We start from the raw sequence: 16,566 nt of genomic DNA, 5'->3' as shown, positions 1-16,566 counted from the left end.
ATCTAGACAGAATACTGAAATGATTTCTCTCTGAGAAAACTGGTACCAAAACACCTATAGATACTGACATTGGAGATGTCTCTTAACAGGCAGGGCTCCTAGCCAGTTCCTGGGACAGTGAGGCCCATCAGTTGAATCTTGCTACCCGTGTACAGTGAGCATCCAGCCGGCTGATTAGAGTTTCACTTTTTTGTTGTCTTTTGAAAAAGCACATTATTGAGATATAACTTCAAGCCATAAAACTCAGCCATTTAAAGCGTACAGTTCAAGGGGATTTCCCTGGTGGTCTGGTGGTTAAGATTCCGCGCTTCCACTGCAGAGGACAGAAGTTCAGTCCCTGGTTGGGTAACTAAGATCCCACATAACAGCCAAAAAATAAAGCAATAAAATGTATAACTCGATAGTTTTTTGTATAGGTGCTGTTTTGTAACCATCAGCACAGTCTAAGAACATTTCATCACCCCAAAAGAAATACCTGTTAACAGTTGTTTTCATTCCCACCCTTCTCTCCCACCCACCCCCTTATTCTCCATCCCAGGCAAACACTAAAGTACTTTCTGTCTCTATAAATTTGCGTTTTCTGGACATTTCATATATAGTGTTTTACATTTAAGTAGAATGGTAACTGAAGAAACACTAGACATTTGAAGAAGACTTCTAAGCTGAAAACCAGAAATGCAAACAACAAAAAAGAAACTCAGTGGAAATAAAAGCAGTGTAAGAACCAGAAGATAACTTTAAAAAATACATATTTTTATATCCATAAACATGAACAGGAGGTAATCAAAAGGAATATTCAGAGAAGAAGGCTTCTTGGGAATTAAAAAATTCAACAGAAGTAGGGACAAAGTTGAAAAGATCCTTTAGTCAAACAAAAGGGCAAAGATATGGGAAATGAGTTAAAAAGTAAGAGGATTAGAGAATTAATTCATAATGATAGTATCCCCAGCAAAAGAGTAAGAAAAACAAAATTCTTAAGGGACCTGGGCATCAAAAGGCAAGTCTTCAAATGAAAATTTCAAGAACTAAAAACCTGAGAGTCTAAATTAAGAAAGCCCATGTGTATTTCTGGCATAATGAATGAAAAGACCCACTCCAAGACATATTAATGTGAAATTTTAGATAACAAGAAATAAAGAGATGATTCTAGAGGCTCCCAGAGAGGATGGTGGGAAGGTGGGGCATAGAGAACATGTTACTTACAGAGAACTGGGAGCCAGATGGCCCTGAACTTCTCAAGCAGGAATCAGAAAACACTGGAGCAGTGCCTTCAACATTCTGAGACAAAATGATTGCCAACAGTTATAGTAAAGTCACTGTCAGACTTTAAACATCTCTAAAATCCGTTTTCCCCCTACATTTTCTCAGGAATATGTTAAAGGATGTACTTTAAAAAAAGGGGGAAATAGAAGGAAGAAGTCTTGAAATTCAGGAAAATGGAGACCCAGGAGCACAGAGAGAGGCGAAGGGAATTCACGAGATGGTGTAGGGCACTCGCAGGAACACAGTTGTGCCTCAGGCTTTTTAATTTTAAAAAGGTAGGCTACAGATTTCTTCTAATTTGTAGATTAGGTCTTGGTTCCATTTTTTTCTGCGTTTGTTGTACGTAAGATTGTAAACACTCTTCATACATCAAACAAACAAAATAGAGGACAACCTCTTGGATATTTGCCCTTATTTTAACAAATATAAGATGACCACAAGTGTGCTTATAACAGTGAAAAAAAAAGTGTGACGACATGGATCTTGCCCCTCGGCCCAAGGAATTTGGAGTTTAGGTTAGACATGTACATAGATCTTATTAGACTTACCTCATATTGCTGACTGGATTTAAAGCCTTCAGAGACTTCTTTTGACTTAAAAAATTTGACTTTTAAGGCTTTTATAGAATCCTAACCCTAAATCTACCACAATGAGATACCACTCCACCACTACTAAGATGGCTACGTAGCAAATGTTGGCAAGGATCTGGAAATCGGAACCCACATACACTGCTGATGGGATCCTGGAAGGCTGCAGTCCATGGGGTCGCTAAGAGTCGGACACGACTGAGCGACTTCACTTTCACTTTTCACTCTCATGCATTGGAGAAGGAAATGGCAACCCACTCCAGTGTTCTTGCCTGGAGAATCCCAGGGACGGGGGAGCCTGGCGGGCTGCTGTCTGTGGGGTCGCACAGAGTCGGACACGACTGAAGCGCCTTAGCAGCAGCAGCAGCAGCAGCTGCTTTGGACAGTAGTCTGGCAGTCCCTCAGAAGGTTAAGCACAGAGTTATCAGCAAGTCTGTTCCTTAATATATCTCCAAGAAAAACGTATGTCCACACAAAACTTACACATGAATGTTTATAGTAGCATTTAGATGTAATCGCCAAAAAGTCAAAACAACCTAGGTGTCCATCAACTAATGTGTGTAAAAAATAAAATGTGATATATCTGTATAACAAAATATTATTTGGCAATAAAAGAGAATGACATTTTTATGTGCTACAAAATTGATGAACCTTGGAAACTGTGCTAAGTGAAATAATCCAGTCACAGAAGACCACACATTGATTTCATTTGCATGACATGTTCAGAATAGGCAAATCCATAGAGACAGAAAGTGGATTAGTGATCTAGAGGGAAGGGGAAATTGGGAGTGACTGCTAATGTAAAGGGTTTTGTTTTGTGGGTGATGATTGTGCAGTTCTGTTAATATACTAAAAACACTGAATTGTGTACTTTAAGTGAATCGTATGGCTGGAAAAGGTTTTTCTGTAGCATTTTTTTTTTAACTGTACTCAATAAAGCCATTATTTTTTTTAAAAAATCCTACTCTAACCTTCTTTTCCAATGTTGTTACCCATTCTTCCACTTGGGCTCAACCAATTTTACTTACATTCTTTTAACCTATAGTATATCTCTTTCTCCATTTCTTCAAGACCAAATACTGTTCCTTCTTCCAAATTCAGCTGAACTTCCTCTTTCATAAAAAAAAGAAAAAAGTAAACCTCTTCTTAGCAGAAAGTAAACTCTGCTCTCAAGTTTTGTATCTCTCGGCAAATCACTTTACACATTGCAATACCAAGAAGTGTGTGTTTTGGTGAAAGGTAGTCAACATTTCTCAGCAACATAAAGTAAAAAATTACCTTAGACAAACCTTTAAATTGCCTGAATCATACAATTCTCTCTTTACATTCACCTCATCAGTTTTTTCACCTCTTAGGACTGGAATAGATCTCTGTTCTGTTGAATGTTAGTTGAAGATATTGACTTTTATTTTTAAGTGTTACACAAAATAGAGAAGAACAATTAAGCCCAAAAAATAACACAGATTTGGATGTATGGGGCTTGCCTCCAATCTTCTTCCAGCCCCAGTTGTCAATAGAAACAGGCTGAAGCTCTTAACTCGTGTAGGTGAGGGAAAGGTAGTAATGAGATGGATAGGTGAGTTGGTTTATGGACTGACTTGTCATTCTGGATGGTTTTAATTCAGTGTACATTTTGTGTATAGTAATTAGCCTATTTCTAAAGCAGTCATCTAACAAAGCAAATGTTTCCCCCCTTTACCACACTAACGGAAGAAACTGCTTTTCATAAACTTCAGAATAGCTAAACATTGCATTTGAAACAATTGAATATTTAGACTCCAGTTACTGCATTTTGGGGGAGTGGTTTACTCCACTGTAATGAGATTCTTATTCCACCCAGTTAAGTGATCACATTAGGGGCAGACTGAAGCCAGGACTTACTAAGAGACAGGCAGAATTATGTCTTTCCACCTTTACACTGTAAGATGTGCACTTAATAAATAAGAATGGTAGGCCAAAGCATTGGATCTTTTGTAATATTTTATTCTCATTCTCTACTCCTTCCCCACCAAATAGAGTTGATTTTCTTAAATGAAATGTGCCTAAGGGACTAGTTGAATAAATGATGCTTCCTTGGGACAGTGGGATACTAGTAAAACTGTTAATGGGAAGATGCACAGCAAAACCATGTTTATGACATGGTACATTTGAGTTTTGTTTTGAAGGGTTTATACATACATGTGTGCATATAAGCAGATGTGCATATATCATTCTAAACAAAATTGTGTGGTTTTGTGTGTATAAAATATTTCTGGAAGGATATGTACTAAGTTGATAATAGTCGTTTATGGGAAAAGGAACCAAAGTTGATAATAAGGGTGAGAGGAGGACTTAGCATTCATTGCAAATACTCTTTTGTATTGTTTGACTTTCAGTATGTGTATATGTTACTTTTCCAGCTGAAAACCACTTATGTCTTCTTGCCAATTAATTGTTAATGGTTCATGGCAAATATTTATTTGTCAGTTTGAGATGCTTATTTGAAATGGACAGAACACGTACATATGCATGGTGTTAATGTGTGCTATTCGTTTGATTTCCCAGCAGTTGAGATCTATCCTACCAGTGATTTATGTATTTGTGTTTTACAGAGTTACGTCCGTTTGGGAGAATAGTCTTCAGATCACTACAATTTCTAGTTTTGTAGGAATATGGCTTGGAGCCTTTCCTATTCCACTGGATTGGGGAAGACCATGGCAGGTTGGTTTCAACTCCTTAAAGCAGCAAAGTAAATGTTTGTACAGTGAGGGTAAAACCGATGACGCCAACAAGTGTATATATAAATTGTTTCATTGTTCAGTTAAGTAGGTATGTTGGTTCCCTCTGTCACTGTAATCCGGGTGACTTATTGGGGCCTCAGTGCTACAGGTATCCAGATTAGCCTGTTTCTGTCTTCCAGCACTGTTTTAACATATAGCAAAGCTGATTTTGAAATAAGTGTTTGTGAAATTAGAAGAAACTTATAAACATCAGATTTTTCATTTTCTATCACAATAGGGTATAGCTATTAAGCTAGGTGAAGCACCGTAAGTATTCTTTTTATCTGCATTTTACATTTGAGAAAACTGATACCTAGAGGACATGTGATCTTTCCAAGGTCACTGAGCTAGTGCTAAATACCTCTTTGTTGTAATTTTTAATGGCTTTGTAGTAAATCATTATATAGTTATTCTAAAATTTAACAAATTCACTATTGATCATTTAAGTTATTGCTAATAATTTACTATTTTACTGTTATAAACAATGTTATGATAAAGATCTTTTAATCTGTATCTTAATGGATGTTTCCAATTATCAAGATAATTTCTCCTAAATCAAGTTTAGTATTAAAAAATAAATATACTTTCTTTTCCAAAATGAGAATTTTTCTCTTGATTACAAAGACAGTACACATTTATTTAGAAAACTTCAGCAGTACTAATAATTATAAAAAATAAGTAAAAATTATCAAATATCCAGCCACCCAGAGGCAGCTCCCATTTGTGTTTTGGTGACAATCTTTGCAGCTCTTTGTATAACTATTCATAGTACACATATTATTTTTAATCTGTTTCTTTCCACTTCAACAGTATATTGTGGAACTCATTCCATGTCAGCGACAAGTTGCATGGGTGTAATACTGTATTATTTGTGTAAAATCATATATTAATTTCTTATGAATGGATATTTAAATTATTTTGTTTTTACTATTATTAATTATCATAATTATCATAAAACATACATCCTTGCAGTTTTGTCCAGTTTTCTCCTTAAATTTTTCTTAGTTTGTCCAGTTTTCTCTTTAAAATATATTCCTAGGTAGTGAGTCTCTGATATGTGTCTCACTTTCCAAAGGCCATTGAGGGAGCTAGATTGTATGTCTTGCACTTAACTGCCTACTTTTTAAGTCCATTCTTTGTGGTTTCTATTAGATGTTGTGTCTCCCTAACAAATGAGTTGTTGTTTTACATTCAGTAAGTCTGGTAGGTTTGCCCTTCCCTGTAATAGTTCTTCACCTACTTATATGTTATAGAAGTCCCCGGAGGTTTGGCATGTGTGTGTCACTGATACCATTCCCAAGGTTATAGTATTAATAAAGGTTTCTTTTATATTCTCTTGGCCATCTCAGTGATTGCTGGGAAATAGAGATTCACTTGTACTCAAGTTACCATCTTATGAAACTTAATTTCATTCAATAGTGTCACAATTTCTAAATTGGGGGACAATCAAAATCACTGAAAAGTGTACATGGGAAATTGTGTCTTAGTCCCTTATTTCAGATATATGAAATTAAATCTAATACACAGTATCAATATATAACACACCATGGGCCATCAGCTTATGAGTTAGTAAGGTAACGTGTAATTAGCTTGTTAGTTTGCATATAGATGGAATATTTTGGAGTGTAAAAGTTTGATATCTTGTTGCTGTTGTTCAGTCGCTAAGTCGTGTCCAAGTCTTTGCCATTCCATAGACTACAGCACACCAGGCTTCCTTGTCCTTCACTATCTCCTGGAGTTTACTAAACTCATGTCCATCGAATCGGTGATGCCATCCAACCATCTTATCCTCTGTTGCCCCCTCTCCTCCTGCCCTCAATCTTTCTCAGCATCAGAGTCTTTTCCAATGAGTTGACGCTTTGCATCTTACACCTGTATAAATCGTCTTAAGACTATGCAGGGACGGTGGTCCAGTGGTTAAGACTTTGCCATCTGGTGCAGGGGGCATGGGTTTGATCCCTGATTAGGAAACTAAGATCCCACATACTATGTGGTGCAGCCAAAGGTGAGGGGAACGACAGGCAAAAAAGACTATGCAGAGTAGATGTTGAATTATGGGGAGCAGATGCATCTTTCTAAAATCTGGGTTTAGGTTTGTGTAGAAAATAAATATTTCAATTATTTACAACCCAATTATCCGTTTTTGATTGTTTAGGCTTCTAGCTAGTGACTCCATTTTTCTACCTCAATTCTTATTTACAGTAAGAGGTGAACTGGATCCAAATTAATGGTATCAGACTTTTAAAATTAATATAAATTTTCTATTTGAATTATTGACTTAAAAAAAATTCTAGCTAGCTAATTTAGCATGTAACAAATGTTGGTCTTCATTAGGAATGTTTCATTTGACTGGAATATTACTGGTTATTTAATAATCTTTACTATTGGGTTATTTTAAGAGTATTCCAAGTTAATGAGCCACTTATTTACTATCATCTTTCAAAATTATGATAGATATGTATTCACTATCATCTTTTAAAATTATGATAGATATGTTAGAAGTGATGTATAATTAATCTTTTATTCACATAATAATTACCTGCCCCTCCCCAGTTTAGTGATTATTTACTAACTTAGCAATTATAAACTAGAGAGATGATGTCTTTTTTTTTTTCACTTTTTATTTGCATCAGAGTTTTCTGTTCTGTTTGTTTTTTCCTTTGTAAACCTAACTACACAATAAGCACTCAGTGTGGCTCATGATCCTGACAGAATCTGCCAGAGAAACAATAAACCAGATAAAAGATTATGGCATTACTTCAGAATGGAGATTTTTCTAAAGTAGAATTTCAGAAGAAGAAAACTTCTGTCTATACTTTATCATTTAAACTTGAATATTATAGTATTAGGAAGAGATTTTAGTTCTGTATTCCTTGTAGCCCAGTAAAGATTTGATATGTTTGTGGTAAAGCAAGCTTTTCTGGGTTGTGATCTGATTTTACTTATGTTTAATAAAAATAAGTAAACTTGAAAAAGCAAGAGTATCTGGTTACGCAATGACACTTTCTTTAAAAACACATACACACAAACCACCTCACAAAAACTTTCACGTATTTTAGTTCCATTTTTCTACTTTGTACTCAACCTGACTGTGTATTAAGTGCCCAGAGGCCAAGCATAAGATTATATAATGATGTGAGTTCTGTATTGAGCAAGTTCAAGAATACTTACAGTTTTTAAGTTGTTTCAAAATTTAGTGACTGGAAAGGCCCATTGGAAATATATAACCTTAATGAAAAGGTTTTTTCATTTACTAATAGGAATTTTAAATAATTTTAAGTAATGACAAATGACTAAAGATAACAGGCATCTTTATAATTGGAGGAAGCCTTCCATTTCTAGGAGGCAGCAAGAGAATTTGGTGAAAGAGAATATGGTTGATGGCTGCCCACTATGTTGTTGGTCATCTTTATTGTTTTCTTTGAAAGTAATTCAAAGTCATCTTGCTTCTCTTCCCTGCCTTAATTATTACATTATAAACATTGAATTGTCCATAACCCAGACTGCCTTCTTCACCCCTAGAGAAAATTTATAGCTGCAGTAACTGACAAAATTTTTGACTATGGAAAATCTATTTACATTATAATTTGATGCTTCCATCTGCCATAAAAATAGCTAATCAGTAAGTATTTGTTGAGTTCTTACTCAGCGTGTACAAAGTACATATTCTGTATAAGTTATAACAGAAATATTACCAGGACTGGAATTTAATTGTTTGGTAATGATAATTTAGATCCAGATTGTGAGTTAGATTCTGATTCAGATTTAATATGCTTTAAATGTTTTCAGAATATATGGTTATCAGCTTTTCTTCTGAAAAATGTCTTAATTCTTTACTTATCAAAAATCAGCACTTCACATTATTAAAAAAATTAGTACAAAGTTAAGAATTGTTGTTAGTCATTCTAAACAAAGGAAATTTACATGAAGTTTTTAAACCCACATTTTATTAATAGGTAGACAGATAACAGGATTTTTAAGAGCTGAGACATCAAATTACTGGGTTCAAACTCTGGCTCTGACACTTGCTAGTGAGGATTAAATAATATAATTCTAAATTACTTAGTTCAGAACCCAACAGTTAACTGCTTAACTGATGTTATAGGCATTTAGGTTTATGACTGTCTTTTCTAAGCATTCCCCCAAAACTGCCAATTCATTATTTGAATTCTCTGGAGGATGTGCATTACCTCAGCTTGTTTTATTCATTCTGCACAATGGTCCTTAAATTGGTGGAGTGGATTTTTAACTCATCTTTTTGTTTCTCTGGTATTTGGGCATTTAGGGTATTTGGATTTCACTTAATTTTCAATCCTATCTGACATTTCAGATGGCAATAGAAGGAAGACACAGTATCACTTTGTTTATGTACCAGGCACGAGGCTTGGCACTGTCGCACAAGTAACTTGATCCTGGTAACCATAGTGCAAGGTGGGTTTCATCCTGATTTCTACACATAAGAGAGCCACTGTGTGAGGAGAGGAGTATGCATCTTGGTCAGCGTTTCTTGACTGATTAGAGGAAGATTTGGAATCCAGTGCTCCAGGACACCATGATTCTCTTTATCCCTGTTCTTCTCTAACAATGGCCATGGCTTAGATTTTTTTGAAAAAGGTCGAGTAGTTATTATATTGTATTTCTTTCCCCACATGAGAATCTCATTTAAATGCCACAACCACTCAGTTGGTAGTGTATGTTATACCAAAAAATTTAATATATTTGTAGGAGAGTATTTGAAGCTAATACATGAGGATTTTGTACCTAGAATACCAACAAATACCTTTAAACTCTGGACTTCCAGTGCTACTATCTCCAAAATGGAATTGAACACATAATCAAATCTCTTCTGAGAGTATTTGTTTCTTATAAAGTTAAAAAGCAAAATGGATGGAGATTGTCTTTAAAACAGTTTAAAGTTGTTAAATATTTGTACTTATTCCCATCAGATACTAGATAAATGAGGCATTGTTGTATTTAGAAATTTGTTGTTTTCTCTGGTTTTATCAGGTTTAAAAATTAATATCTGTGAGACATATATTCATTATTAAAAGTCACAGGTGCCACAGATAATACTTTAATAAATTGATGCTGGAGATCATTAGGAAAATTAAATGAAGCACAGCAAATAATGGTAGAGAAAGGGATGAAGCCAAGATTATGGATTTAATTATTGAAAGAGTGCATATTTTTAGGTTAATTGGTGTTTCTGTTACTAAAGGTCTTACACAGTGTTTTAGACAAACCAAAATAAAATATTAATTTCTATGAATGTGAGTTACATACTTCAAGCATGGGAAAAATACTTATACTTAACTGATAGAAAGTGGTTTGGGATTTAAAAGGTGGGTTCATGTAGGGCAGTGATACTGAAAATGATACGCTAGTAGGACTTTCATGTGATAGAGGAGAGTGCTGGCTGAGGGAAAACTCATGTGCATGGTCCTGGCAGGCACCTTATATCGTCACTTTGACAAGAAGTTCCAGCCTGGAGACTGTGGACCTCTCCACAAATAGCTCTTCCTAAATCTGTGTTCTTAGTCACAGGAGAGTGGCAGAGAATTCGTGGCTCAGGGCAGAGTTCCAACCAGCTCTGAACCAACCAGCTCTGAGTTGCAACCAACCAGAGAAGCGCATCCAGATGAGTAGGTTCATCTGCTCATTTATTCTTACACCAGACAGCAAGCAGCATCTGCTTTAAGCACATCTGGAAGACACATCAGTAAATCCAAATTCAGAGGAAAATGTAAATGGTCATTTAAAACCAGTCTGAAGTTTGAAAGTAAGTAGGTTTTGAAAGATGAATTCTATCAGTCATGCAAATGTAAATCTATGGTAAGGGTGATAAACAAAACATATTAAAAAGTAGTTTGTGTGAAATTTAGAATTGCCTGGGTTTTATCTTCGTTTTTTATCTGAAAGCGTCAGTAATCCTAATGGTGGTGGGTTGTTCTCAGTGTTTCTAGGTTTTCTGATCTGCAGATAAGTCAGTTTTCCCTTGAGATCTCTCACATCACATACCTCTCCAAAAATTATATTGCAACACATTTTTTAAAGTTTGTTATTAAAATTTATCCCCCCAAAATCTTAGTTTGCCCCTTAATTCTTGGTTTATAGTAGAGGCTCTCAATACAGTTTTGAATGAATAGAGCCATTCAAATGGAGACTCTTAAAAATGATAGAAATTTCTGTCTACTATAAATAGGTAGGTGTAGTTTTTTAGAAATACTTTAAAAAATAGCTTTAGAGATGGTGTATTTGAGGAATGATAGTGTTGTAGATTATAATTACAACTTATTTCATATGTGTCTATTTAAAAATATGAACTGAAAGATTATCCATTGTAACTCATTGATTGGTCACTTGTCCTATGTGCCAGACCTGTTTTAGGTATGATTGTAAGTACCACATAGGACATTACCTCATTTGGTCATTACAGTAACCCTGTGAGGTGAGTTTTACAGTGATCCTCATTTTGCAAATAAGAAACCAAGGCACAGAAAGGTTAGGCGACTTGCCTAGGGTCATATTTTTGTTGACTTTTTTTTTTTTGAAGTATAGTTGATTTACAATGTTGTGTTACTTCCAGGTGTACAGCAAAGTGATTCAGTATATATATATATATATATATATATATATATATACACACATACATATATAGAGAATACTATTCTCTACTACTTAGAACATGCTTTCAAACTCTGTATATTGGTACATTTTACTTTCCTAAAATATAAAGCAAGAGTTTTATAGCAGTGCCTGATCAGAAGAATGTAGTGTGGTCTTCAGGTAGAAATAAGCTTATATAATTTTGAAGTGTCTTTCAAGCAGCAATAATAATGATTTTTCTAACAGAAAAACACATATCTGTATTATTTTAAAAGTTTTTTTAAAGCTTATTAGGGTGAAATTATTTTCTTTCTAAGAGAAAAATAACCTATTGCTAGTACCATGTACTAAGATCCTATGTATCAGGCCTTTGTTAATGCTGATTATTTTAAGCGAACACTGACTTTTTTCAAGTGCTGAGACAAATAAGGAATTATTTGATTTAGAGCAAGGATAATAGTAGTACTGTAAAGCAGGGTACTTTCTTCACATGATGTAGCTACTCATTTTTGTAAAGTTTTTTTTGACAGTAACTATAGTAGTTTTACCCAATTTCACTATATTATCTTTTGTTATGCAAAAGATATGCACAGAAAATTTTCTTTTAGTGATTTTTAAAAAAATTTTACATTTATAAAAAATTGGATAAAAAGATGGTCTTTTGGTGATAAACACATGTGACTTTTACATGAATGTCTTTGAGTTTTCTATTTTCCTTAAACAAAACAAGATAATTATATAGCTCCATCTCAGATGGCCATCATTTGGAGACATGTTTATAGCAACGAAGTTGAATTGTCTGTTCGATACCGTCTGTGTGTGTGTGTGTGTGTGTGCTTAATCCTATTTGTAGTATGAGGAACCATAAATAGAAACATCTCTGTATGCGAGATGATACATTTAAATGGAAAACTTCAAAATCTATGAAAATACGTGACAAATCTAGGATTGTTTGACAATTCAGTATGATCTGTTGCCACAGGATAGTTTTTAAATTGTTTTAAAGCAGTTATAAGAAGGTTAGTAACAAACTGTTTGAGGAAAGCTGGTTTGCTGGCAGCCTCCCGCCCCTCCCCAATCCCAACTCCCTCCAGGAACCTCTGTGCCGTTCCCTATCTTGGCTGATAGAAATCAGGAAAGTTTGCCCTTATGTAAAGAAAATCTCTTGTTAAAAATGACTGTGTTACAGATAAGGATTACTTACTTTAAGGAAAATCAAGCAGGAGAGTGTGACTTGTCACTAGCAAACAGTGTCTACAGCTAGTCCAGCATTCTGATTTGTTGATGGCATGGATTCCTTGAGATGTTGAATAGCAAGTGTTTCAAACCTTAACCCCTCCTTAGGCGAAACCTTTTAACTTTTTAATATTTACTTCATTGCTGGCATTCCACTGGAGGTGAGGTATGGCAGCTATTTGAAGAATGTGTGTGTAAATGTATCTTTGTGTTTGAAAACAAAGAGCCACACTGAAATTACAAAGTGATTAAAATAGAATTTAGTAACCCAAACTGGAGTCTGGCTGGATTCATGAGGGATTATGATTCTCCCTACACTTGGACAATGTGCTCTTTACCAAAGTGCAGGCGCTCACAATTGGCCGATGATGCATAAACTCAGAGCAATGCGAAACAGAGGAAAATCGAGTGTTAGTCCAAATGTTTACATAGAGTGTTAAATAAAAACTACTAAGGTAAGAAGTTCAATACTTTACATAGGTAGTAAACTATGCATATTATTTTATTTGTAACCCCATGTGTTGAGATGGGACACTATTAAAGTAACAATCACTTAAAAAGCAACAACCAACAAACGAGTATTCAATTTGGTACGTAAACTGAATAATTAAAATCAAATGGAAGCAATGCCTAAAGTAACTTAAGATAATTCACAATAAAAACCATTAGTTCAGGCTCTACTTATTGGAAATATGATAATTCAACATAGGCTAACCTAAAATGTACCTTTAGAGATCGAGTAAGGATATAAGCAAAATATTAAATAAGATGTCAGGAGGTCCCTAAAACTATGTTTAAGGACTTAAAACTGATGACTTACATGCAAAAAAACTAAGTTTGAATTCATTCATACATGATCTTATTTGAAGCACTGTATTTTCATTCACTAGCAAAATTCATGTCAGTGAGATATTTTTGAAGTATTTTATTTTCCAGATATTTCACTATGTTGTTCCAGTGATTAGCCTGAATTTCTGTGGAAACCTAAGTTTTAAATGAAGACATGCTTCTGAAAATAAGGCAACTTTTCTATAATCTTGTTTATAAACAGAACAAAAGAAATCTTTGGTTTTAGTTAAAGTGGCTGAAAGGGTTTTGCAAAAAAAAAAAAAAAAGAGAGAGATACTAAAGAACCAAAGCAATGAAAAGGCTCTTCATAAGCAATGGGAAACTCCAAACCCCATCAAGGTCAGTAGAGTACCTAAGGCACCTCAGGTTCAGATGATAACAATCATCTTTGCTTAGAGTTCTAGTAATCTATATACAGGATTTTTACCATCTTAATTAAGAACATGAAGCCAAAAAGGTAATGTCCAACAGTGATTACTGTAAGAAAGAAGAAAGTCATAGCAGTTGATAGGAAGAGATATTAGAATCCATATTTAAAAGATGAGAAAAATGAGGCCCAATCAAGAAACAGATGACACTAGGGTTTGTGTTTCTAGATTCCTAGTCCATTTCTCTTAGGGCAGGGCAAATTCTAGGTTTTAACTTTACTGGCTAGGAAACCAAGTGTGAAGAGTTTCAGATATGTGAACTGAGGAAGAAAAAAATTCCCATCAAATCCCCAAAGGCAAGCTGGAAATAAATATATAATACTTTACTGTCTTAATTCCTTTATATCATGTGTTGGACAACTTGGCTAATATACTAATTGAGTTATACAATTCTTTCAGTTCTATCTAAAAATAGCAGACCAGTATTAAATGAGAAAGTTACATCAGATTCCATTTGAGCATACATAAGGCCATGATACTTAACACAAATCACCACTTCTTGGGAGAAAGAAGATATCTACTGTCCAGTTCAGGAGAGAAAGCTCCTGACCAGTTATCCAGTAGATTCTCCACTCTTCAATGGGGAAGATGATGCTTATATTTTTAAAAAAAACCTCTACAAAGCTCACATACAAGACAATACATCCTAGATTTGTGACTGCTATGAGCATTTAAGGCTGTCATTTTCAAGTATAAAAGTTTAGTGTTCCATTACCCAATCTGTGCAATAGACATAGCTGTAAGCTCGAATCATGGAAATTAACAGAACCTCACCGAAGACAGAAAGAAATCATAATTTAGGCAACAGCAAGTTTAAATGTAGGAAAAGATGGGGAAAAAAATTATGTATTAGATTATGCTTCTCTGAACTGCAGCAGTGGTTCACATTGAATCTTTGTCTAACACACTGTCCGTCGCATGGCATTTGGACTAAGGTACATCAACAGCAGACCAAACAAGGAAGCTTAATTAGGTAACAGAACTATCATTAAGATGGTTCACCTCTAACACAGTTATACGGCCTGTTTCCCTAGAGAAAAATTAGAAATGGCTCCAGTATACCAAATGAGCTTCACAGATAAACATGAAAAAAAATTTTTTTTAAAGCAGGACCTTTTACCTTGGGACCACCATGCACTGCTCATGGATGGTCGATAAATCAATGTTATTTACTTCTGGCTAGAGGTAATATTGTGAAATGTAACATGACTGGAGAAAAACGGGTATTTGGAAGCCAGCACATCATTTAACTTATACTCTAGATGTGCACGTTAAGCTGTAGTTCTGTAACTCCTACTGTGTTTCGATATCTATGTCTGAAAGGTGACATCAGTTTTATTATGAAAGCAGCTGCTTTGTTATAAATTCCACGTAACATGCTTGAATTCTAGGTCATTTGTCTTTACATGATTTAAAGTGTCTTGTGGTTTGGTCAGCATACACACTTTTTGTCTCATTTGATATACAAGCCAATGTGGAAATTAAAAACAAAAACTACCAACTAGTGCAGAGAGCTAAGTTGAGTCCAGGATTATGACAAAGTCTGACCCAGAGTTTTTAGCCTGTAATCTCAGCGTGTATCTCATGCAGTCTGGGGAGCATCAAACTAAATCTACAGTCGCCAGAAGCCTTGTTACAGTTGAACGCACAGTAACTAAAGTGTGTACATTTTTAGTGTTCATGATAAATGCAGTTATGACCTTATTACACTTTTGGCATTCTTTAAGAAAGCACATTAAGCTTTAATATAGAAATATTTAGGTTACACTTGTGCTCAAGTAATAGTAAAACATTTGTTCTTTTTGATCTCATACATTCTCTCCTCAGGAATGGCCCATCTCCTGCACGCTTGGAGCAACCTTTGGCTACGTGGCTGGCCTTGTTATTTCACCACTCTGGATATACTGGAATAGAAAGAAACTCACATACAAGAACAATTAATTGGAGCAAAGGGAGAAGAGATTTCTTTGTGCAGATTCCATAAAGACTGTGCAGAAATGTATATGGTCTAGGCCAGGCAGTTCCACTTAACAGCACTGTTTTTTATGTAGTTACATGATGTGATTGTAGCTTTTTAAACTATGAAACCCCTGAGAGATTGTACCTTCTAGTTGAAATAAAGTATTTATAATAGATTGTGGCTTCAGATGCTGTTTGCTGCTTCTTGGACCTTTAAGAAACATTCTTAATGAACTTTTATAGAATTCTGAGGACAGGGTTGGTTTTTTTTTTCCTTTCAAGTTTTAAACTGCTTCATTATAAGAGGTCTGGGTACAGCTGTAGCATTTCATATGCTTTCTGAGAGAAATGTACAGTTTCCTTGGCCACTGAAGATGTTTCTCACGTAATCAAACAACAGTTTATACATCTTGATCCTATTCTTTTTTTTACTGTGTGTTTCTTTGGAGTTAAAATGGCTATGATAGCCTCATCAAAAACAGTCTTCAATCCCTTCTGTGTTAAAGCTGAACATTCCACATAGCAGCACGCACCTATCTGGGAGGGAGAAAAAAAAAAAATCACAAATATATAAAAACTTTTTTACACAACTGGCACCACACAAACATACCATTATAAGGAAAATAATAAAATGCAAAAAGAATGAAATCATATTTATGATTCCCTAGAGATAGCTAACTGTTAAAATATTAGTGTAAATCCTTTCAAACTTTCTCTGAAAAAATTCTTTCAATCATCAAATGTTTACTGTATACCTGTTACATGCCTGGCACTGTTTCTAGGTGCTGGGAATCATGTCTATGAACTGAGCAAAAGAGCAAAACCCCTGCTGTGTGATGCTTACATTTGCCTAAGTTCTACTGGGGGAGGGACACATGA

The 16,566-nt window shown here is 35.0% G+C and overlaps 2 protein-coding genes across 5 annotated transcripts in view; one reads left to right on the top strand and one right to left on the bottom strand.

Annotated features, from left to right (window-relative positions):
- Positions 1–15,866, top strand: part of PIGF (phosphatidylinositol glycan anchor biosynthesis class F) — a 30,283-nt gene extending 14,417 nt beyond the window's left edge. For 2 of the 4 annotated variants that reach the window (XM_018055193.1, XM_018055191.1), the window contains exons 6-7: positions 4,442–4,550; positions 15,556–15,863. In XM_018055193.1, the coding sequence (XP_017910682.1) occupies positions 4,442–4,550; positions 15,556–15,669 (223 nt within the window). In that variant the 3' untranslated portion in view covers positions 15,670–15,863. Of the gene's footprint in view, positions 1–4,441; positions 4,551–8,939; positions 9,041–15,555 lie in introns of all 4 variants that reach the window. The other 2 variants (XM_018055192.1, XM_005686565.3) reach the window with 2 other exon arrangements.
- RHOQ (ras homolog family member Q) overlaps positions 12,915–16,566 on the bottom strand; it is a 41,306-nt gene continuing 37,654 nt past the window's right edge. The window contains exon 5 of the mRNA XM_018055194.1: positions 12,915–16,224. Coding sequence (XP_017910683.1) covers positions 16,069–16,224 — 156 coding nt within the window. The 3' untranslated portion in view covers positions 12,915–16,068. The remainder of the gene's footprint in view (positions 16,225–16,566) is intronic.

This window comes from Capra hircus, chromosome 11 (genome assembly GCF_001704415.2).
Source record: "Capra hircus breed San Clemente chromosome 11, ASM170441v1, whole genome shotgun sequence".
Classification (NCBI taxonomy): domain Eukaryota; kingdom Metazoa; phylum Chordata; class Mammalia; order Artiodactyla; family Bovidae; genus Capra; species Capra hircus.
The sequence above is the reverse complement of the archived record's forward strand: the minus strand, read 5'-3'. Positions and strand labels throughout refer to the sequence as shown.